General features: G+C 37.1%; 1 protein-coding gene across 1 annotated transcript in view; it reads right to left on the bottom strand.

The window, feature by feature from the left end:
* Positions 1-2,227: 2,227 nt before the first annotated feature.
* The window catches only part of Prp16 (ATP-dependent RNA helicase l(1)G0007), a 226,447-nt gene continuing 203,166 nt past the window's right edge, over positions 2,228-25,508 (bottom strand). Inside the window, exons 23-24 of the mRNA XM_090377598.1 lie at positions 24,844-24,965; positions 2,228-2,309 (exon numbers count right to left, since the gene is read on the bottom strand). Of these exons, the coding sequence (XP_090233724.1) occupies positions 2,228-2,309; positions 24,844-24,965 (204 nt within the window). The remainder of the gene's footprint in view (positions 2,310-24,843; positions 24,966-25,508) is intronic.

Raw genomic sequence — 25,508 nt, 5'->3', positions numbered from 1 at the left:
AAGGTTGGGTAAAAAAAAAAAAAGTGCGTTATAACACAGGTTATTGTAATGGAAGGGATGGTGTACAAATTAAAACTCGTAAGAAAGCCTTTCTTTTTTATACAGTCAACCCCTGTATAATACGGTACTTCTACAACACGGTTTTGCTATAACACGATTGATAAATTGCAGAAATCCTTGCACAACACAGTACTTATACAGTTTCGCTCTAACGGGGTTAGAGAATTTCAGTAAACCTTGCATAACAGGGTATTTTTGAGCTTTTGTGTGGGGAAACCCTGCTATTATGTTGGATGTAATTTTTCAACATTTCCACTCTTTTTGAATTCCCGCTGTTGACTTGCTAGTCAAAAAAAAAAAAAAAAAAATTGAGAAATCCTTGTATTTTATTTTATTGGGAAATCCCCGTGTTACGTTCTGTGCTATTGAACTTGTGGAAAAATCTAGATTTCAAAGTTCTGGATAGCACACCAGGCCATCCAAAAGATTTAAATCATCCAAATGATGAAGTTTTGTTCCTACCACCACAGTTGTACTGGGTTAATACAACTTGTTTCATTCAGCTATAAGATCAAGGCATTATATCCACTTTTAAAACTCATTACATCAGAAAATCGTTACAACAGATTTTGGAAAAAAATTTGATCCGAATCTATTGAAGTAATGGAAACATTTCTCAATTGTGGACTGTATCAGAATCATAGCTTTATTGCTGAAAGAAGTAAAACCATCAACTTTAAATGCATGTGGAAAAATGTATGGCCAGAGTCAGTTCATTCAGGAAATATGGTCGAATGGGCAGAAAATGGAATCGGTGCAATAATAGAACTTGCCACGTCGGTAGGAGGGGAAAGTTTTGATGATATTAAGCCCTTGTGGGAGGCCGCCTCCGTGGGCAGGAGCAGCAGTGCGTAGCACACGCTTCTTGATTAGACCGGGGTTCGAGCCCGTGACCACCAAATACGGAGGATGCGGAAAAGTCAGGGAATGACCACCGCATATCACCGGAGCAATATGGCCTCAGTTGCTAATGCTCCTAAAAACTAAATAACAACAACAACAACAACCCTCGTGGGTAGCACAGTTGATAGAATCGCCCACCTTCCCACACCGGGTGGAAAAGACCCAAGTTCGAATCTAGTTGATGATGGGAGGTATTTTTATGGGTCTTTTTCACAACATGGCTTAGTTAGTTGGGTGTGGGTAGCATGGTTTTTTCTCCCAGAAACTTAGAGTTTTTCATCCAGCAAAACAGAAAATCGACCTCAGGACACACAATTTATAGACAATAAACACAGAGTAGCATGGCCTTAGTTGCTGATGCTCCTAAAAATATTAAAAAAAAGATATGATTACTGAAGATGTTCAAGAATTACTGGTAGAAAGAGAGGCTGGCGAAGCGGATTTGGTGGAAATGGCATCGGAAGTAAAATCAAATCAATTCAGAGAATGACAGTGCTGATGAAAATTCTACAGTTCCAAATTTTGCACTAAAAAGTATATGGGAAGGCATAAAGTTAGCCAAACAATTAGAATCTTATTTTTTGAATGCAGATTCTTGAATGAAAGGAGCCCAAATTTCAAAAGGTAGCTTTTGAACTTTGTGCTCGAAGATGCTTAGTTCTATATGATGAAATTCACAAAGATTTATCAAGCAAAAGATACATGAAATCTAGAATGGTGTGTTTTTGTTGTTAGCTTTTGGAATGTAACCCCCTTTTTGCACTCTTTCTTAGTCCTGTATAACAGTTTCGCACAACATGACATTTTATAGGAACCTAACTACCGTGTTATACGAGGGTTACCTGTATTTGGAAGTGAGGAACCATGTAAGTATACTTACACATTAAATGCAAATGCAAACAACAAAATTATGTAATATTCATTTCATCAAGTAACATGCTGACAAAATAATTTTCTATTTAACAAAATGCTCAACCACCAAGTTTTTTCTCTATCTTAAAAGCCACCCCATATATAGTACAATCATAAAAGTAACTAAAACAACCGAATGGGACTATTTAAGCTTGGATTCTAAGTATGGGTGCTTGCACATGTCACTTTAATAAAAATAAAACAAATTACACACCTACAAAAACAATACCAAAAGCATTTATTTGTAATATTTTACAATGGCCTAAAATACTGCAACCAAATGCAGAGTTCATCTGTACACAGTTATGTACATATATTACAAAAAAAAAAAAAAAAAAAAATGTTTACACCATTACAGGCCAAATCTGTCTGGTTTCCTTCTAGGAGTAGTAGGTGTGCCTGGTTCCCTTCTGCCAGGAGTAACAATTTGTGACCTGAGAAAAAAATAATCAGTAATGTATAAATAATTTTTGAAAATGGCACAATTAATAACAACTTAAGAATTCTCATACTGAAATAAAAGGTTACACATCAAAGTTAAGCATACTGGCTCACATGCTCTAGTGTTATTGGTTTTTTGTGCCACCTGATAATTTCATGTTTTCTTCTTAAGAGGACTTCAAAACTATTTCTGTTCATTGTAGTGAACAGAAACAGTTTTGAAGGTTGGGTTGATGTAAGAAGTGGGATTCCCCCAAGGATTAGTATTAGGACCACTGTTGTTTTTGATTTTCATAAATGACATTGATGAAGGGGTAGAGGGCATGGTCTAAATTTGCAGATTATGTAAAGATTGGTAGAGTAGTTAATGATTTCTTCAGAGTGACCCAGACAGATTTCAGGGATGGTTAGAAAAATGGCAGCTATGCTTTAATCCAGCAAAGTGCAAGGTATTACTGGGGAACAGTAACCACAAAATAATTTATATACTTAGTGGAGTTGAACTAAAGCCAGTATTGGAGAAAAGGGACTTGGGTATTAAGATACGGTCAGACATGAAGTTCTCCGAGCATCGTAGACTGGTTGCAAGCAAGGCCCATGGTGTCCTATCGATGATTTATCGAACCATTGCGAGTAGAGATAAGGACATCATAATCCCATTATATAAGGCTATTGTTAGACCGCACCTAAAGAAAGACATTGTGCTTCTTGAAAGGGTCCAAAGACTGGTAACTCGCCTGGTGAGATCAGCAAAAAGGGTGTCCATATGAGGAAAGACTTCAAATGTGGGTCGCAGAGCTTGGAAACGAGGCACCTTAGAGGAGATGGTTTTTAAGGCTCTGAGAGGCATAAGCAAAATGAAGTACAAAATTTTAATAAGGACAAAATTTTCACCACTATAAATGACTAGAACTAGGAGCCATAAATTCAAGTTATTAAGGGGGGGGGGATGTTTACACTGGATTGCAGAAAGTTTCATTTTAGCTAGCAAATTATAAATTACTGGAATAAGTACCTACATGGGTGTTAGAGGTTAACAGTTTGGGGAAATTCAAAGGTCAGCTGGATAATTACCTACGGGAGGAGGGAAATGCATAAGTTGTCTATTTCCTTTTCTTTTATTTATTTTTTTAAATTTTCTTCTTATTAATTTCTCCTTTTTTGGCTGGTGCAGCATAAGCCATAAGCTTCCTTGTACCATGTGGCCATTGCTAATACTAATAAACACTAATGATCTGTTGTGCTAGTTTACTTAGATAACCAGACCACGATATGTTAAAATTATGCATTAGCATTATAAGGCTAATTCCAGAATGAAAATATATGGGACAAATTGAAGGAAAGCAACTTTACACCTCGTCTAACACTGATAAACTCAATACCAATTGAAAAGGTCATACCAAATGCCTTCTGTTGCCAGATTCAAACTGATACTGCTCATTCTAGTATAACCATTTTGTTTCCTATTTTGATTTGAGTACCTCACTGATCAACATATTAACAGATTTTTCATATAAATTTGTTAATGTTTGTATCACAAAAAATATATTTATATAATGGTATAAATAGTAAATGAAAGAGTCTCAGTATGTCCTACGTTACTGATCAATTTTTTATTATTATTATTATTATTAGCTATATGGTGCAAGGAAGCCTGAGGCTTATGCTGCACCAGCCAAAAAAAAAAAAATTTACAAGTTATCCAGAGAGAGAGAGAAGTAGAAAGGAATCACCAAGAAAGAGAAGAATGATGATATCCAATCCAGCTCAGGACCCTGGGTGTGCCAAGCCTATACTCACCAGATATGAGCCCCTGGGATAATTTTCAAAATAATGAAAGGAATTATGTCTACATGCATATTCAAGTAATTCCTCTCATTATTTTGGAAAAAAAAAGAAAAGAAAAAAAGATAATGGTATAAAGGAAAACACAAGACTATGTAGAGAATCTCATGAGGATATTTATTCCAAATTAAGACTAATTTATAATAATTGATGGAGAGATGTTATTAAACTTTCCTTCTAACTGATATTTCATGAACTGCCTTGTGCAATCATGACATTAGCACTTCAACAGTCATTCCCTCAACTGTTAGCCCTAAATTCTTCTAACCTCAGAAGAAGGGGCAAGGCAGCTCCCAAAACATTAATATCTTAATAATAATCCTCCCACTTCCCATAATAAATTCATGTAAATTAGCTTTAATTCAGAACAAATATCCTAACATGATTCTCTATACACTGTGTTTTCTTTCATACCATTTCTACTCCTATGTAAAATATGAATAATATATTTAATGTAAATATAATTTTGGTATTAAAAGGGCAGAAGGGTGCAAGGGAGCAAAACTTATGTAATAATAATTCTGCATAAAAAATAAAAATAAAATTTAACACTAGGAAGATATTTAATTTTTATCTAGTTCCAAATATTTATCTAATTCTCTTTAAATCTGCATAAGCTTTCTGACCCACATTAGGTAATAACATGTTCCAATAGTTGATCGCTTTCTAACTGTTGGCTGATTTTCATACATCCAGTCTAAAATTACCTTTCTTTAATTTATTATTTTAATCCTAGAAGAAGAAAAAAATATATATATCCCCCCCCCCATTAAGTTTGCTTAACCCTTTTAAAGCCTTCATCACCTCAATCAGATTCCCACAAAAATGGTAAGTTTCAAACTTTGTAGCTTATGGAAAACTGGAATCTCTCTTCCTATAATACCTCTTTGCATCCACAATTATTCTTGCCATCTTCTTTTATACTCTTTCAAGTATGTCTGTATCTTTCTTTATATGAGGTCTGATATTAGAAGTTGGCAATTTTTTGACACCACTGTATATAAGTTCTTTACAATGACATTCTTGTATTCTCTCTATCTTGTGAACACCTCTGACCCTATGTGGCTGTCCCAGAGCATAAAAATAAAAATTTAAATTTATTTCCACACTACAGTTATTACTGTACTATATTTTCCTAATTTCATAATTACAAATAAATAATTGCATATCTGGTGAAAATGTTATAAACCTTGCCTTGTTAGAGAGAGGAACAATCTCATGGGCTAATGAGAACCTGCACATGGGTTCTAACAGCAACTGGAGGGTATCAGAGATTACACCCCATTATTTTATGTTCATGGCTCTTGGTTCAATGTCTCTCCATCCTACCAGTGTGAATGGCTCCATCATTGATTTTACTAATCTCCTTTAATTAGGAGATTAGTAAATCTTTCCCTTTTAAAGATGGCTAATACCAAGCTTTGCAGTCAGCACCTTCTAAGCTATTATTCATATGATATCAATCAGTGCTCCTAACTAATCTGGTCACCCATCTTTGAACAGTTTCTAGAAGCTCCATGTAGTGTTTTAGGTGTAGCCTCCACACGAGAATACAATATTTTAAAATGAGTCTTATCATTATCTTAAACAGAACAAAACTGACATTCTTCTCCCTTCTTGCAAGGGTCCTATGATTTATAGGACCCTTGCAAGTAGGGAGGTGCCTTCCTGGCCACCAGTATGCACTGTGTGGTAAATTTCCTATCTGACTATATCATATCATCTAAGTTTTATTTTTCTTTCACATCCCAAATCATTTTATCTCCTAGATTTATGTTTCCAAGATACAAAACTTGATGCATCCTGGGAACATCTTGGATTAATTCCCTGATTTGTTTTCAAGGTGCAAAAACTAAATGCAATCAAAGACTGCATTTAGAAACATTAAACTTTTATTTGCCATTTTTTAGACCATATCTACAACCGATCCATGTAACTGTGAAAAATATGGCCCAGTTCTGGTCATTAACCACTCTTTCTACCTTCAGGTTATCAGCAAACTATGAAAACTTCCCCACTAATCCTGTCTTGGTAATGTTATTTAGGATGAGTAGAAACAGTACCCCCGCCCCCCAACAAGCAGCACTCACTCATTCTTGTTTGTTGTTTGTTATTTGGTTTTTAGGAGCATTAGCAACTAAGGCCATATTGCTCCGGGAATATGCGGTGGTCATTCCCTGACCTTTCCGCATCCTCCGTATTTGGTGGTGACGGCCTCGAACCCCGGTCTAATCAAGAAGCGTGTGCCACGCACTGCTGCTTCTTCCCACCTGGCTACGGAGGCGCTCACTCATTCTTGAGGAACTCCATTTGCTACACTGGTCCATCTTAAAGAATGTCCATTTATGACTAACACCTGATTCCTATCCTTTAGCCAGCCTCTGATACAATTAAGGATCTTACCTATAATCTTAATTTGCTCCAGTTATATAATAGCCTTTCACATGGAACTGTATCAAAAGCTTTAATAAAATCAAGGCAAATAACACTGAAGTTATTTCTTGCATCCAACTGTTTCATGATTTTATTGAAAGAATTAACCAGAGTAGCCAGGCAAGAAGACTTTTCCTTCGCAAACCCAAGCTGTGATCAATTAAGGATATCATTCTAATCATCACCTGTAGTGAGTGGTTACTGTGGGCGATGGCTCTCTGTCTTCTAAATAATGCACGTGTTCCCCAAGGTTCAGTTCTTTCTTTCACTCTTTTCCACTTACCAGAAACCCTATCCATAATTTTTCTGATAATAATACATTGCATTCCACCTTCCAATTTGAGAAACCTTTCCCTACACAAACAGCTTCATCTTCTTGAATATCCACTACCAATTCCTTAAATGCAAATCTCCAGCTAATTTTTCAGTGGCACAAAGACAACTTATTTGATTTCAATCCTTCTAAAACTTAGTCCTGTCTTATATTTCACAAAAAAGATTCTTTTGCTCCTATGCTTATCTTTGATGATACTCAGATTTCTAGACAAGATCACATATCTCTATTAGGGATTACACTGACTTCTAATCTCTCTTGGCATAAGCACAAAACAAATACTGCTTCTTCCACATCTAAAAAACTGGGTTTTTTCTTTCACTCTTGCATTACTTTTCTTCTAAAGAGTTGTTCACTCTGTACAAATCACAAATCTGCCCTACCATGGAATACTGCTTGCACATCTGGGGCACTGTTGCCCCAAAACCTCTCTCAGGCTTCTAGATTCCATTTAAAAAAGGGCAATTAGGTTCATTAATAACCCATCTCTATAATTCCTCTCTTTCTTCCAAACCAGTCAGCATCTTTTTTCTGTCCAACTTTAAATACACAGAACACCTTTCTTCTTCCTCATTTATTCCTTCAACTTCAATTTTCTGGAACTTCCCCTCGTACGTATTTCCTGAAAATTACAATCCACATAAATTCAAGTCTAATGTCAACAAGTATCTTCTTTCATCTTCTCAACCTTCAACTTAACCATGGTACTAAGTAATATAGGTTCTAATACCTCTCGTGCTTGGGATTTTCATTAAGAAAAAACAAAAAATCATTCTTATTGGCTCTGTATTATATCCTTGACTTCTGTGGTGTGTAAGACTCACCTCTCTATAGTTGTCCATCACCTATTTTTCATCTCCTTTGTGCACTGAAGAGACATTAGTTCCTCTCTGGTCCAAGAAGGTCAATTCCCAAAGGATCGATTAATTAACATTTAATTAAAATTAACATTAAAATTAACATTCTCAAAGGATTGATGCAATCAAATGTAGCCTTTTTTTTAGTATAATAGGATAAATACTATCCAGCTCTGGAGCCTCAGCTTCTGTAACATTCTAATAGCCTTCTCTGAGAATACAGCATTGCTTTGTGTAATATGATTCCAGTAGTAAAAGTAGTAACAGCAAATGATGCAAGAAAGCAGCAAGCTTATAATATAGCATCAGAAAAAAAACAAAAAAACAGTTCACCCATCTGTACTCTCCAAGAATTTGTCTAGCTCTCCCTTGAATTTATTCAATATATCCACTTCCACAACAACAGATGGAAGCCTGTTCCGACAATCAACCACTTGATGGCTGAAGGAAAACTGACGCACATCTATCTTGCAACCATCCTTCCTCAACTCGAATTTATGTCTCTTCGTGTGTAGTCTTAGCAAGTGGAAGAATACCATTAACATTCAGCTTACTCGATCCTTCAAGGCTTCAAACACCTCAATCAGATCTACCCGTAGGTGCGTCTCGAGACACTGCAATTTTCAGAACTGAAGCCTTTCTATGTAAGAGCATTTTTTTGTTTGCTTCACCAATCTGGTTGCCCTTCTCTGCACCCAGTCCAGCAGATCTACATCTTTCCTAAAGTGAGGCCTCCACATCTGTATACAGTACTCAAGATGTTGCCTAACAATGGCCTTATACAAAGGGATAATCACCTCCTTATCCATGCTGGCAAAGTTTCTGTATATCACTGACAAAATCCCATGAGCTGTCCTGGCAACATATCTGCACTGCTCAGAGAATTTCATGTCTGACTTCCCAATCACCTCCAGGTCCTTTACATTCTTCACTGCCCTGAGTGTGGTACAACACAGTGATAATTTACTCTGGGGTTACTGCTACCTATGTGCAGTACCTTGCATTTGTCAATATTAAACTTCAACTGCCATTTTTCAGCCCATCAACAATTTTCCTAGATCTTGTTGCAGTAACTGACCCTGATGACTGTCGTTAACCACCATGACAACCTTTGTATCATCTGCAAACTTAGACATCAAGCCTCATATAACTTCATCAATATCATTGATAAATATTGAAAACAACAATGGACCCAGCATTGAACCCTGGGAAACTCCACTAATAACATTAGTCCACAAAGAACAGTACCTATTGATAATCGCTCTGTCATCTTCCACTTAACCATCCCTTTATCCATAGGTAACTTGCCCTTAATGCCACATTGCTCCAGTTTGTACAGCAGTCTTTTATGTGTAACAGTATCAAAAGCCTTCCTGAAATACAAGTATATGATGTTAAAATTATTTTTTGCAACCAGTTCCTTGGTCACTGCATCATAGTAACCTATCAGACTGGTTAGACAAACTGCCCTTTGACAAATCCATGCTGTGACTGCAGTATAACTGCATACCTGTCCAAATGGTCCTAAATTATGTCTTTAACCAGTGATTCCATTATTTTCCCTGTAATTACATTCAGTTCCCCACTAGAACCCAATACACCTTGGCATCCCCTTCTCCAAAGAATTCCCCAAGTGTGAATGTAGATGCAAAATACCCATTCAATTTGTCTGAAACCCAAGCAGGGCCATCAATAGTTAACCTACAGACATCAAGTGGCCCAATGTGATTCACTGTCCCTTCCTTCCACTGTCAATATAAGCATAGAAGTTGTTGCTGTTTTTCTTTGCATTCTCTGACAGACTTCTCATAAGCTGCCCCAGCCTGCCCAACCTCCCCTGCAACCTGATCACAGACTAATTTATATCTACCATAGGCCTCTCTATCATCTAATAATTTACATGCATCCCATGCACTTTTCTTTTCTGCCATGTGTTTCAACAGTTCATCTGACATCCTTCTAGGTCTAAGCCCTGAACAGTATTTCTTTGTTAGTATGAAAAGCCTAGTAGCCTCCTTGATTACGTCCCCGAATACTTCCCATTTAGAATTTGCTGTTGGCAATTATTAGCTGGTCCCACTGCACACAATTTAAAAACTGTCTGAGATTCCTGCAGTCACTCCTACGAAAGCAAAAGTCCCTTTCCCCAACCTTGACAGTAGTTGTCGTCAATGAAATTCCACATTCTTCCACTTTAATCAAGTAAGGGATTGATCTGATTCATTCTCTTCTTTTTTTGTATTCATACATGTGTAGAACTTTTCACCCTTTTTCTGAGCTCTCTTTGAAAGCATGGAGTGATTTCTCATACTCAGTTTTCACCTGTCTTACCCCATCTGTGGTTCTGTTACGTGTTATTATTATTATTATTGTTATTTGGCTTTTATTTAGGAGCATTAGCAACTAAGGCCATATTGCTTCGGGGATATGCAGTGGTCATTCCCTGACTTTTCTGCATCCTCCGTATTTGCTGGTCACGGGCTCGAACCCCGGTCTAATCAAGAAGCGTGTGCTATGCACTCTGTTACGTGTATGCTTGCAATACTCATATAACATTGGTTAGCATCAATTACCTCCTTAAAATAATTTAAACAGATTCTCATAGGAAATATGTTCAAAAACAGAGATATATGCTTAAAAAGTTCTCAATCACCCTCAGTTTTCAAATATCATAGGTTAATGACCAAAAATCAAGATCTGTAGTTGGTTTAATCATCTTTTCCATCTATTTTATCTATTTTTTTTATTTTTTCCCTAGAACATTCCGGAGCTTTCTACAACGTCCAAGAATGTTCTAGAATTTTGGTACATGAGGAAGAAAAGTCAGGATATTTCTGGAAACTTCTGGAACTTTCAACAAGGTTTTCTAGAAACATTGTGAGCCTTCTAGAAACTTCTCTACTGGTATATATATGAGTGGGTTCTGCCCCAAGCAAGCATTTTCATATTTCAAAAAGTGTATGTGTTTCAGAGTGAGTGGTGAACAAAGTAAATCGTGAACTGTGTTTAAATTAGAAATAAAAATCTATAATTTCTTAATTGTGTTCTTATGTGCGCATACCTCAACCATACATGAATTATGATTATGATGCATTCTTGCTGAAATAAGCCTGATAGCTTTTACTACACTTGAGGAGAAGTGATATTAAAATCGCAATGGAAGCCACTGTCACAACTTGTGAGAAAAGCCTATGAACTCCATTTCGAATGTAAGGTCAGAGATTTCCTTTAGCTCAAGTTCAAGGACATTAACAGGCTGGCTTAGAGGTAGTCATAAATCGATGCCTTTTGCTGTTCCAGTGATATGGCAGGAACCTCGAGACCACATAAACGATTGTTACTTTTGTATGACCAATATTTCTGGTTTTTCTGAGAAATCCAAGCATAAAGTAGAGTATCCCAACATACCTTCTGCTCTAAGGCTGGTTCCTAATGAGGATACAGTGCCAAAGCCACCAGAAACTTGGGGACTTGACTCTGATTCAGGATAGGAAAAGGAGTGTACAAAAGATTAGTATTAGTAACAACCATATGGTGCAAGGAAGCCTAAAGCTTATGCTGCACCAGACAAAAAAAGAGAGTAAAATAATAATAATAATAATAAAATTAAATAAAAGAAAAGAAACAGAATGCCTATGCATTTCCCTTCAAAGGTCACCTGGACAGTTACCTGTACAGCTGACAATCACCTTTGAATTTCCCCAGTGTCAGGGTCACCCACCCACATAGGTAACTTATTCCAGTAATTTATAACTTGCTGGCTAAAATAAAACTTCCTGCAATCAGTCTAAATTTCTCCCCCGTAACTTTAAATTATGTCCCCTAGTTCTAGAATCATTTATAACCATGAAAATTTCATTCTCATTCATTTTACTTTTGCCGCTCAGAGCCTTAAATATCTCAATCAAGTCGCCTCTAAGGTGCCTAAGTTCCCACATATTTGAAGTCTTTCCTCATATGGACACCCTTTTGCCGATTTCACCAGGCAAGTTCCCCGTCTTTGGACCCTTTCAAGAAGATTGATGTCTGTTTTTAGGTGCGGTCTCCATACTGGAACACAGTATTCCAAGATGCAGAACCAAGAATGAGTACAGATCCAGACTTTTGATATTGCTAAGCCACATCTAATCACTCAGGCATAATTGAATGATTTGGTCAGAGATTTTGACCTCTCCAAAACCAAGGCTCAATTACTAGGATCATGGCTTCAGCAGTGGAAAAGTGTGTCAAGGTAGCTTTTTATAGTAAAAGGCAATCTAACATAATGATCTATTACTCCATGGATGGTGCTTTGGTTTATTGTAACAACGTCCAGGGATTAATGAAAGAGTTGCATCTGAAGCATATTCCCAAGTAGCAGAGGTTTTTCATAGATTCGTTCAAGGTCTGTTTGAAAGCAGTTTTACTGCATAATGGAAATAAGTATCCATCTATACCTTTGGCCCTTGCAGTTCACATGAAGAAAACATGAGAATCTACAGGTTCTTTTCTAAAAAATGTGCTATCGAGAATAAAAATGGAATATCTGTGCTGATCTAAAAGTGGTAAGCTCTGCTTCCTGGGTTGCAAAGTGGATATGCTAATTACTACTACTTTTTATGTGAGTGGACAGCCGCTGAGTGAAGGATTGCCACTACAGAGTGAAATATGGCCAGACCATTCAGGAACTACACCAGGCCAGAAAAATGTAGCACATCCTCCTCTGCTGGATAAGTAAAAAATCTATTTACCTACATTGCACACCAAGCTAGGTTTGATAAAAATATTAGTGAAAGTGATGGACAAAAAAGGAGAAGGATTTTCCTGTTCGAGGCAAAAGTTTCTTCAAATTAGTGAGGTCAAGATAAAAGAGGGGATTTTTGTGGGTCCTCAAATCAAACTGCTATTCCAAGATGAGAAATTCATTAAAAAATTAAATGCTACAGAAATAAGGAGCCTTGAAGGCATTTAAAAACATCTGCTGGAACTTTTTAGGCAATGAGAAATCACAAAATTACAGTGAAATTGTGGATGAGCTAATTTTACAGAGTAGGGATGCAACATGTCATTAAAGCTTCATTTCCTACATCCCCATTTAGCCTTTTTCCTGAAAACTTGGGAGCACTCTCCGATGAACACAGTGAAAGGTTTCACCAAGATATTTCTCAAATGGAAAAAAATGGAGTCCAAATATGTTGGCAGACTACTGCTGGAATCTTGTATGGGAGACACCAATGGACGATTATAAAAGGCAAAAAAACCGACAAAAATAAGTGTTTTGTTATCAATATAAACATTTTTGTAAATAGAATGAGGTTAATAGACCCATTGTTCAATATTTAGTACTGTATGTAACATTTTTTTAAAATATATCAAATCTTTTTTACTAGAAACTTAGTTTTTGACTTTAATCCCTTCTCCCTTAAAATTGGTGGGTGTTACAGCAATATGGTTGCCATATTTGAATTTAGCAACATCAAATCTACAAGAATCACCCTGAATTTTAACAGGGAGCATAAAATATGTTTTTTTTGCCAATCAGTGTATTGGTGTCTTGTGATAATCTGTAACTGTTCTGTGCTTTTTTCTTTTGAAAAATTAAATTCTTAACTTCTTGTAATCCATTTTAGCATCTTTATTTTATGGGAGCCCTGGAGCAAATGCATTTGTGGCTTCTAAGATAAATCTCTCAAATAATTCCAATAGTGAACTCTTATCCAATAGCATATAATTGTCGCTCTGGTTAATCACGCCCAAGAAATACTTCAGTCATTACAGTCTCCCACTCTTAAAGTTCAATCCCTTTCCTTTGGCCACAAAAATTTCTTTGGACATTACCCATTTAATAACATTGTAGTCAGTATTCACTACTGGCCCTGCAGTCAAATTTTTGATATAACATGGATTCTCGGTGAAAACAAAGTTGAGGAGATTAGAGTCCCCATGTATAAGGGAACCATACATCCTGGTTTTACAGATTCTATTTGAAAGCATTGAAAGCATGTCCTTAAAAGTGTGCTTTAAAATTTTTTTGGGAAGTATAAATGTATTTATTTTCTAAATACATTTATACTTCTACAAGAATCATCCTGAATTTTAACAGGGAGCAAAAAATGTTTTTTTTTTTGCCAATCAGTGTATTGGTGTCTTGTGATAATCTGTAACTGTTCTGTGCTTTTTTCTTTTGAAAAATAAAATTCTTAACCTCTTGTAATCCATTTTGGCATTTTAAATGTAATGCTTTACTCACCAGTTTTTATCATTTCCATTTTACAACTTCATTTTAAATCTCAAACTAAGTACAGTCTGTCCTCGTATAGCACGATAGTTGCGTTCCTAGAAACCCTTGTGCAATGCAAAATCGTGCAATATAAACAACAAGTCCTATGGGAAACATAGGGTTAGGTGCCAACCACCCAAGATTGAACACACATTTGTAATCAAAACATTACCAAACAATAAATTATCGTAATAAAATACGTAAGTATTTTATTACGACTATTACATAATAAAATATTGCTAATGCTTTTGCTTCTATCGTAAGCAAACTTGTTTTTTGTTTGATTTTCTATCCAAGCAGATGACAGCCGTTCCACCTCTTCCAATTCTTTGTGTCTTAATCTAATGGATTTTAATTACACTTTGAGTTGTTCCTGCTATAAAAGTTGTTTTTTTTTCTCTGCATTCTTTGTAATTCTCGGCGTTGCCTCATTTAGGCCTGTAGCACGTGCAATATCACACAGTCTTTCATTTCGCTCAAAGCGTTTCACAATTTCATAATTTTTCTATATTGACAGAGGCGGACTGGCCATAAGCCTTACCAGGGAAACCACGGTGGGTCGGAGGCCGGTGTGATTTTGGCCATAAACGCTACTATGAGGCCACTACAAATTTTCCCGGGTAAGAATTTTTGACCCAGTCCACCTCTGTTTATCAATATTGCTTTTCTTTTTCGCTCTGAATCTGTAGTGTCTTCACCAGGAAGCTTCCTTTTCACACCTTTTAAGTATTTTACTCATTTTTAGGGAATAAAGCACAATTACAAAATGAGGAGGCACGCTTGATACATAAACAAAGCTGTGCGCATGTAGCAATTGAATAAACAACACCGTAAAGGCAGAGACAACTCTACCTCACTAGCTCACATTTTACTAAAGCACATTTCTGGGGGTTACTACCATAAAACAATAAAAACAATTTCCAGTTGCATTCCTGCTAGTGGAATCTGTTATAAACTGGTAGTAAACTCGATCTAATTGCATTTGCGATAATACCGATAGCTGGAATTTTATGTTATTATGGTGAAATGCGTTTCCCCTTCACTGATGTAAAAAACAAATACATTTTCAGAATCTTCTCTTCATTCCTATCATGTTGCGTTTAGTTGGGGTGATTCCGGTCTGACTGCCATTTCTTGTAAACACAAAGGCGAATCATGCATAAGCGAATTCGGTTCGTGTTATATACGATATCGTTCCCCTATTTATAAATCGTGTATGATCGAATTCGTGTAAACACGTGTTATACGAGGACTGACTGTATACCAATTATGACTTCATAGAAGGCATTACATTTCTAGCATTGGAAAAACCACTTACACATATAAGTTCACTGAGAGGTAATTTTAAGAAAGTAAAATGATGGCTGGGCATATTTTCCTTCCTTACATCTGCAGTCTTAGTGGTGCATATTCTCAGTGCACCCATTGTGCCATCACTCAAAGCACCCTCCTGTAGGCTAAAAGTCAGAATTCCACATGCCAGAAACACCTGTAGAATTAATTTGTAGCCCAGGTAAAATTTTCATTTTATGACCTCCAGTACAGTGGACAATCTACACTGAGCTCTCCACAGTATCTTAAGGATGCTACATTATTTTCCTTACTAGTTGATCAAACTTTGCAATTTTTGAGAATTTTCTTCTTTAGAAGACACAGCATATAACAAGTTTACACACAGCCACAAATCCACTAGTTAAGTTTATACCTGTAAATCAGTTAAGCATTAAAACTTGATCTTTCCTAATAATATTTCAGGGCAAAAAGCCTCAAACTATGATATCAGTTAGTGCATCTCCAAAATATGTATATACATAAATGAAATTACATTATGGGTGTGCATTACAAGAAAGGAAAGCCAGATTGACACTGGGAAGATTTTAGGTCCAATTCCATGGCTCACCCCAGTTCTCGTACTATAAAGCACAGTTCTATAAATTTGGAATAGCAATTCTAATCGTTTACAAAAGTTAAAAGTGGCTTATTTAAAATATTCTTAGGGACATTTATAACAAATTTCAAGTTGACAGGTTAACCCATCTTCCCTGTGTACTCTCATCATCATCATAAAAAATAAAAGAATTGTTACACAAATCACCTCAAGGGTACCTATCAATATCACATGGTGAAGTCTAGTAAACATGTTCTGAGTAAAGAACAAGAGTGCAGTGAATGGATTGAGGGAAGAAAGAGCAACTTATTAATGCTGCACTTGAAATCCTACTAAGTTATTTTCAGGAAATATACAGGGGATCTCAAAAATACACGGCATAACTTCAGGAATGAGTTCCTCATATGTAGACAATAAAAATATTTTATATCAACATAGTTCTGGAAATGCTTGGTTTCTGAGTTTTGAAGGTCTGTCTATGACACTTAACTATTCACATCACCTTATAGTAATTGTTCAAAATGTCCACCTTCTGCCTGAATACAGGCCTCACATCGATGTCTCATGGACTCACAAAGACGATGCCAAATTCCTGGCATGTTTCATATTGTCTCACAACCTGCCACAATTCGATTGCGGAGACTTTCCGCATCAGTTGGTGTTCTCGCAACACTCTCCAAAGAGTCGAATGTTGAACAGCCAGTTGCATTGCTATTCTGCATGTGCTGATTCCAGGAATGGCATGCACAATATCCAAAATCTCCTCCTTTATTTCAGTTGTCGTAGATCTTGGTTGTCCTCCGTCGGCAGCACGAGGTGTAAAGGGCCCATGTTCACAAAGGCGGCGATGGATACCTTCAAACATTTTCCTGTCCAGACATCTTCATTCTGGGAACCTTTCGTGGTACAAACGACGAGCCTCCAGAGCATTGCCGTCCGCCAAACCGTACATAAAGTGCATATCCGCTTGCTCCTGATTTGAGTACATGGTTGGAATGGAAAACCACCAGATTCTGTCAGTACCTTGAATTGAAGGAAATCACCTGCGGGAGATAAGACATTCCGGTTAATAATTCGGGAACCAAGCATTTCCGGAACTATGTTGATATAAAATATTTTTATTGTCTACATATGAGGAACTCATTCCTGAAGTTATGCCACGTATTTTTGAGACACCGGTATATATATATATATGGAAAATACAAGAATGATTCAAAAAGAAGAAAATTTCAAAAAAATTATAGAAACAAAAATTCACATTTATTATTACTGGGACATATGCAGATGGTCAGCGAATTGCCAAAATTTCCTATTAATCCTAGCAGCCCTCAACTTAGCCCCATGCAGACATCAATTCAAACATGCATTTCTTCCCAGACAATACTTAGCAAGTATGTTTGTAGTAATCGGTGTCCCTGCCTCAGACTGGATGCTGTTTCATTTCAAAAAAAGTCATATAGTGTTGTGTCTGGAGACCTGAGGAGGGGAGGAGTGGAGAACAGGAGTACCACATATCTTCTTCAGTACTTTATCCCACTGCTGAGGTAGTGTGTCCATAAGATATTGTCACAGAAGTAAGGAAATGCACCCTTTGCTGGAAGATGAAATCAGCAATTTTCATGAAACTGAGGCATAAAGCCAGCCACTTAACAAATCCAGATTAATGTTTCAGTTGATTGTCTTTCTGTAAAAAAATAAAGGACTGCAAATTCTGATGTGAATGGCACAAAACATTTACATCTGAGAAGTATTGTTCATGCTCAATAATTTCATGAAGATTTTCAGAATCCCACATTCAAATATTAAAGTGGTTGACTTTCCACTCAAGAGAAAAGTAGCTTTGTTACTGAGGAAAAAGCTGTGTTGCCACAACCTTCTTCCAATTTCTGTTGAAAGTGACAGAAAATGTCAAACTTCTTGAATTTATCTTTTGGTTTTAATGCCTACAGCCAGGGCCTTCTTTAAGCTTTCAAATGCAGATCCAGGGAACATGCCAGACTGGCATTTGAGCATATTCAACTCATGGCTACATCTGTAAGTGGATTCTTGCATGCTTTGCTAAAAGACTTCTCTTACACATTGTAACATTTCATCAGTGGAATAGGGATCACCTCTTGCCCTTGCCAAAAACGTCTTTGCTTCATCCTGTTTACACCATAGTAAACTGACTTACACTGTGCTGGGCCCTTTTTGTAGTGCATATAAAATTCATGTTGCACACTAGTGATGTAGGCAAAGATTACATTTTTTCTTATATCATTATGGTTTGCATATATAAAAAATGTTACATGGCTCTTAAACATTGCTACTGTTTAAAGAAACACACAGAAGCTTAATCCATATTATTGTAGGCGAGGCCTACAGAGAATCTGCGATTTCTTATAGTACAATTAGATGGTTGTTTAAACAATTTAAAGATAAATACAAGTCTGGTGGTCCAAACTTGCATTTATCTATAAAGCATATATTTTGATATATCTATAATTTATCTATATACAGGGTGTCTCAAAAATATTGGTACAAACGATTAGGGGAGGTAGGTAACATCTAAAGGAATGTGAATCGCATAGGAACCCATAACTGGAAATGTCACCGTAAGTCGATACACGGTGCTGTTCATCAGTTCGTTAGAGGGAAAATTTCTGGTTTACTCATTCAAGCAGTAGTCGCCGGACGAAGAGCATGCATTGATATATGAACTGTGAGCTGGCAGACATGCACCTGGTGTATGGATTAGCAGAGGGCCCACACGGTGTGTGCCCCCATGCGGCACAACATCACTTCACAATAAATGTGTGGGCAGGTATGGTCGGTGACTGCTTAGTCGGCCCATACCTGTTACCATCCCGCATGAACTCTGCTAAATGTCGGATCTTTCTTGAACAAGTTCTACCAAGGTTACTTGACGATGTTCCAGCAAATGTGAGATGCAACATTTGGTTTCAACATGACGGGGCGCCTGTCCATTATGGAAGGTGTGTTTGTGACCATTTGAACAGGCGTTTTGGGCGTCAATGGATTGGCCGTGGTGGACACGTTGCCTGGCCCCCACGCTCACCTGATTTATCAAGCCTTGATTTCTTTCTGTGGGGGGCCCTCAAATCTATTGTGTATGAATCGCCTGCGGAGATGGAAATGGATCTCATGGCGAGACTCATCTGCGCTGCTGCTACTGTCAAAGAAACTCCAGGTGTGTTCAACCGTGTCCGCCAATCCATGTTGCATCGGTGTCATGCGTGCATCGCGTCTCATGGTGGAACCTTCAAGCATCTGTTGTAACATCATGAAATGCATCCATCTTGTACTCCATTGTTAATATTATGTCAAATAAATGTTTGCCACTAATTACTGTCTTGTGTCATTTCTGCTTCTTGTGCCTCTGCTACTACTTTCCCGTGATGTTTCCAGTTATAGGTTCCTAGGCAATTCACATTCCTTTAGATGTTACCTACCTCCCCTAAATGTTTGTACCAATATTTTTGAGACATCCTGTATATCTATAAAGGCTGGTGGTCCAGGTATTCAAAGAACTGCAGTAATCCTATGATTCAACATGCACAGACATACGTTATGTCTGTGCATGTTGGATCCCAGGATTACCACACCAGAACAAAAACATGCATGCATTGAGATCTTTTTGGGGATGAAGATGAATGCTGAAGGCAGTGATGGCTTTCTAACAAAGATTACACACCATTAAAATCCACAGAGGATTTTCAACTTATACAATGTCAAAAAAAAAAAAAGCAAAGATAGTGCAAGCTGCTGCTAAAGTTATGACCGTAACTGGCTTTGACATTACCAGAATGGTGCCTCAGCACACTGTGCAACCCCCATTTGATCTGATTTCAATTTTAATGGTACATGGGCAACTTAGGTCATGACATAACAAGTCCAAAAATAAAATACATTAAAAATCATTAACCTACATATAGATTATCATGTAAAAATGTATAAATATCAAAAAGCAGTACCTCTCAAACAAATCTAAAAACAAGTAAAGAAACACAATGTTTAAATATAGTATAAATTTATATAAATTATACACTTTTATAAAAATACAGGTTTATAATATTTAAAAACAGAAAATTTCAGACATGTTATCTTTGTCAAATAAAATCTGAATGGGTGTATAAATAAGGCTAAGTCAGATGATTAAAACATATATGATGTGCACTGATAAAATTTTGACTTTCAATAAACACGTGTTTGATAGTTAAAATGGTGTCACAGTGCTTGCACACAGAAGGGTCATCAGCCCTCAACATAGCCAAGTTAGAACAACTTCCTCTTTAAAGTTTCCTGTGCAGGTAGACTACCACAGTTCGATTAAGGCTCAATCTAGTATAATCTGTTTGAAGCCTGCCCATGCAGTGAATGTTACCAAATGGGAAAACAGTTTCTTTCATATTGCTGGTAGTCCATATAAGAGACTGAAGGGACTGGTAGGTAAGGGTTATCTAGGGTACCGCTGCTGCTTTGGTTGCAACGCTAGCCAAATCATTTTCCCTAATCGCACTGTGGCTGGAGATCTAACAGAAGAAAATATCAAAATCAGATTCCAAAAGATAATTTAGCCTTGGATGTACCCGAGACAAGAATTGATGATAATTATACCTCATCATTAATAAGGCCTACAATGAACTCAGAGAATCTATATATACAGGGCGTCTCAAAAATACACGGCATAACTTTAGGAATGAGTTCCTCATATGTAGACAATAAAAATATTTTATATCAACATAGTTCCAGAAATGCTTGGTTTCCGAGTTTTGAAGGTCTGTCTGTGACACTTAACTATTCACATCACCTTATAGTAATTGTTCAAAATGTCCACCTTCTGCCTGAATATAGGCCTCACATCGACGTCTCATGGACTCGCAAAGACGATGCTGAATTCCTGGCATGTTTCGTATTGTCTCACAACCTGCCACAATTCGATTGCGGAGCGTTTCCATATCAGCCACCGGAGTCAAATACATCAATGGATTTAAATGGCCCCACAAGAAGAAATCTAGTGGGTTTAAATCAGATGAGCATGGAGGCCAGGCAGTTGGTCCACCTCTTGTACCTATCCACCGACCAGAAAACCTTCGATTCAAGTAATTGCAGGCTAGGTGGCTGAAATGTGCGGGAGTGCCATTGTGCATAAGTGTGCTTGTTGACGAATGATCAGTGGTGTGTCGTCCAAGAAATCAAGCATGTTGTTTTCCAGAAAGTTTCTGTATGCCTGCCCTGTGAGTTTGTTTGGAAGTATATGGGGCCCAAATAACTTATCACCAAAAACACCCGCCCAGATGTTGAGGCTGAACTGCTGTTGGTGATGTGATGGAAGAATTGCATGTGGGTTTTCCTCGGCCCATACATGCTGATTGTGAAAGTTTTGGATTCTGTCTCACGAACTGTGCTTCATCTGTGAATATCACTATGGCAGGAAAGTGAGGAGTTGTACCACACTGCTGCAAGAACCACTGGGAGAACATAACTCGCACAGGGTAATCTGCTGGTGACAAGGCCTGTACCCGTTGCAGATGGTAAGGATACAGTTGGTGTTCTCGCAACACTTTTCAAATAGTCGAACGTTGAACAGCCAGTTGGATTGCTATTCTGCATGTGCTGATTCCAGGAGTGGCATGCACAACATGCAAAATCTCCTCCTCTACTTCAGGAGTCGTAGATCTTGGTTGTCCTCTGTCAGCAGCATGAGGTGTAAAGGTCCCACGTTCACAAAGGCAGCGATGGATACCTTCAAACATTTTCCTGTCTGGAGATCTTCGTTCTGGGAACCTTTCGTGGTACAAACGATGAGCCTCTAGAGCTTTATGTACAGTTTGGCGGACAGCAAACCGTACATAAAGTGCATATCCACTTGCTCCTGATTTGAGTACATGGTCGGAATGGAAAACCACCTGGTTCTGTCAGTACCTTGTGATGAAGGAAATAACCTGCGGGAGATAAGACATTCCGGTTAATAACTTGGGAACCAAACATTTCCGGAACTATGTTGATATAAAATATTTTTATTGTCTACATATGAGGAACTCATTCCAGAAGTTATGCCGTGTATTTTTGAGACACCCTGTATATGATACGTTTTTGGTAGTGGAAGGTTTGTATGGGAACCAAGCTAGCTCTACAGCATGTAACCCTGCAGTGTATATGTGCACTCAGGGGAACCTTCACAGATAATGTAATGTCTGAAAAGACAGCTGCAGATCCCACATACAGTTCTGACTTCCAGAAATCTGTATAAACTGACAAGAAGTTAGAATGTTCAGCTCAATGTGGTGAGTTGATTCATCACTCAACTGAGGTTCAGGATGAATATTATGTTTTCAAAAAATATGTCACTGTACTGGAGTAACAGACTCAAAAATATGTCACTGTACTGGAGTAACAGACTTTCCCCAGTTCTTATGGGAGAAGTCATATGCCAGACTGGAAGAGGTTGCCTTGTTAATTGGGCAACTATGTCTACCATGAAATGTAGATTCCTGAGGAGCTCTTGGATATGAATATTGAATTGATACTTGGCTGTTTGAAGGGCGTTATAAAGATTTTTCCAAATGTCACTTGAAAACATGTTCATGTGGGGTGGGGTGGTCTGAAATGGATTTCAGTTATAAAGTATATTGTAGAGACAACTGTTTCCATCAAAGAGATAATGAAAATTCATTTGTTTTCATATACAGGATATGAACAGGAGATGTTCAAAATGTTATACTTTGCAATAATCACCGAATAGCAGATGGGATGCAGCCATCAAAGCATGCATACTGTTTCTGGCAGATGCATAGGTCAGCACTCCACACTTGGAGAAAAGTCAACCTATTATTCAAATATGAACCACAAAAATCTGGTCTCAGGGACTACTGGAATAGCATTTTGTTGAAGCCTCGACTGAGGTTCAGGATGAATATTATGTTTTAAAAAGAAATGTTTATCCTAATGCTATACCAATCCTTGCCCAGGATGGCATTAGTTTTGATTATCATATGTAATTAGTGACATTTTAGTTAATTACAATTTTAATTGCATTTGGTTGTAACTGCAACATATAACACCAGGCAGCTGTTTTGAATGTGTATTATATACTTGGTGGCATTTAAGAACTTCCTCTTTTTTTGCTTACTACTGCAAGTGTGGGGTTCTCCACACTTAAGTTGGTAAGTATAACTATTGTTTATCTGATGCAGACCCATAGGATTTTGGGGTCCAATTCTAATTTGCTGTAATTATTTATTATCTTCTTTAACAGTAAATTTAACCAATTTTAATTTTCTGATGCTAATTTTAGCTGAAAAAAAAAAAAAAAAACAACAACATTCAACCACAATGTCCATGTGGATGAATGGATCGATAGTAACATAATTTTAGTTTTAACATTATTTTTAGTTTTTGGCATTAGATTAAACAGGCAAATATGTTCTATTAAATTTTCTTCAGTCACACATATTATTTAGCATCATAATGGCTTAATTCACCTATATTGCAACTGAACATTTATTTGGTAACATTACTTTTCAACATATTCCCCTTTGGAGTCAATACACTTTTGCCACCAATGCTGCAATACATTGATTCCAGCAGTGAAGAAAATTTTCTCTTGGGCCTCCAAGAATGCATTGACTAAAGCAATGACATCACTATTGGTGGGAAAAATGGATCCAGCTAGCTATTTTTTTCAAATTAGGAAATAAATGAAAGTCTAATGGTGCTTGATCTGATGAATATGGAGGATAGTCCAAGATTTCAAAGCTACACTTGTGCAGTGCAGTCATAGCAATAAAAGACTTGTGAGCAGGCACATTGTCCTGGTGGAACAATACTCCTTTTCTGAGTTTTCCTCAGCGTTTGTCTTTGATGTTTTCAAACAAATGCTTCACGAGGTCTCCATAATATGCCTGTGACTGTCTGGCCTTTCTGAAAAACTGATAAAATCACCTTGTCAGCAGCAGAAGGAATTGACATGGATTTCTTTTGAGGGGAAGAAGAGCTGTATTTTAACTGTTTGGTCTGCTCCTTTGTCTCTGGCTAAAAGTGAATGGACCCACATCTTAGCCACAGTCACAAACCTTGCAACAAAATTTTCTGGATCTGCAAATAAAGATGCAAATGTTCCCTTGACTCGACAACTCTTGTGTGTTTTTGATCTGCTGTCAACAATTTTGGGAAAAATCCTGCAGACACCTTCTTCACAGCAAGAACCTCTATTATTATGTGATACATATATTCAGATGATATGTCCAAGATCCTGGTAATGTATTGAACTTTCAACACGAATCGCTCATTACCAAATCATGCACATTGTCAACAACTTCCGGAGTGATGAACGTTGCAGGTCTTCCACAGGTGGGTCATCTTCCAGGCTTTGTCCCACTCATTTAAATTCTGCTGACCACTTCTTAACCATGGAATTGGAAGGGGCATCCTCTCTCAATGTCGTAACCATATCTTTATGAACTGCCGTTAGCATTACTCCTTTTTGTCCCAAATATTGGATGACTGCACAGTGACTTATTTTGTGCATCTTTCTTCATTCACACAAATTTGACTTTAGGACCTGTAATTAAAAACATTATAGGTCCTGAACAAAAGACATTATTGAAACTGCATGAAACTTAGTGGATTACTATTTAAAGTGTTATATATTAAGTACAGAAATTTTTAAAACTGTACCACTACCGTTTCATACTGAGGTCACAAACTTTTCAAATGCCCCTCATATAAGCTATTTTGGTGTTATTATTTCCCATGTGCATTCCACCTTACATTCTGCAGCATTAAAACACATTCACCACTCCTGTACTGATGAGTTTCCATTAAAATTAAATTATCATAATTTTTTATCATAAATTTATTTTCATTAAAATATAGTCTGTTTTTTAATTTGATTAAAATTGAAAACTACCTTTTGCTAGAAGAATAAACTCTAGCTTCTTGCTCCTCTTTGTGTTTTCTAATCTGCTCTTCAGCACGAGCCATTTCCTGTTCCATCTGACTTTGGCTTTCTTTATCTAATCGTCTTCTTTCCTAGTGTGGAGAAGAAAGAAAAAATAAAACTTTCTTAGACAAAAAAAATAATCTCAAAGCAAATAAAGTTTATTTAAAATTAGTAAAATTATTCAATAAAATTAGTAGGATGAATAGAACTGTTACTAAATCAATGGCATTTTCCAAAAATATTTTAAAGGACAACTGAGATAAATTCATTGGAAACCTGCACCTATTCCATCATCACGGAGGCATTCATTTTTGCTAAATTTCATTGAATTTTTAATAAGCCAGCTAATTTTACAATTTTTATAATTTTACTAATTCAAAGGTTAGCCTTCGCTGAACTCTGAATTACTAAAGAGTGTGGGCTACACCCCATACGTTTTGCTCATTATGTTCTTTGTACAGCCTTAATTTCAGTTTCACTTAAAATGTTTTCACTTCTCTTTGTTTAGCGCATCTCCTTTGTTCATTCTCTTAGCTAGATAAACCACTGCTTTACTAAATACAGCTATAATCTGCTTTGAAGATTCACTTTAGATCTTTTTAACACTGCAGTCTTTAAATATGTTCGCTGCC

Source organism: Mastigoproctus giganteus, chromosome 7 (genome assembly GCF_048544385.1).
Source record: "Mastigoproctus giganteus isolate SK-2022 chromosome 7, ASM4854438v1, whole genome shotgun sequence".
Lineage (NCBI taxonomy): Eukaryota > Metazoa > Arthropoda > Arachnida > Uropygi > Thelyphonidae > Mastigoproctus > Mastigoproctus giganteus.
This window is presented reverse-complemented; position numbering and strand designations above follow the sequence as displayed.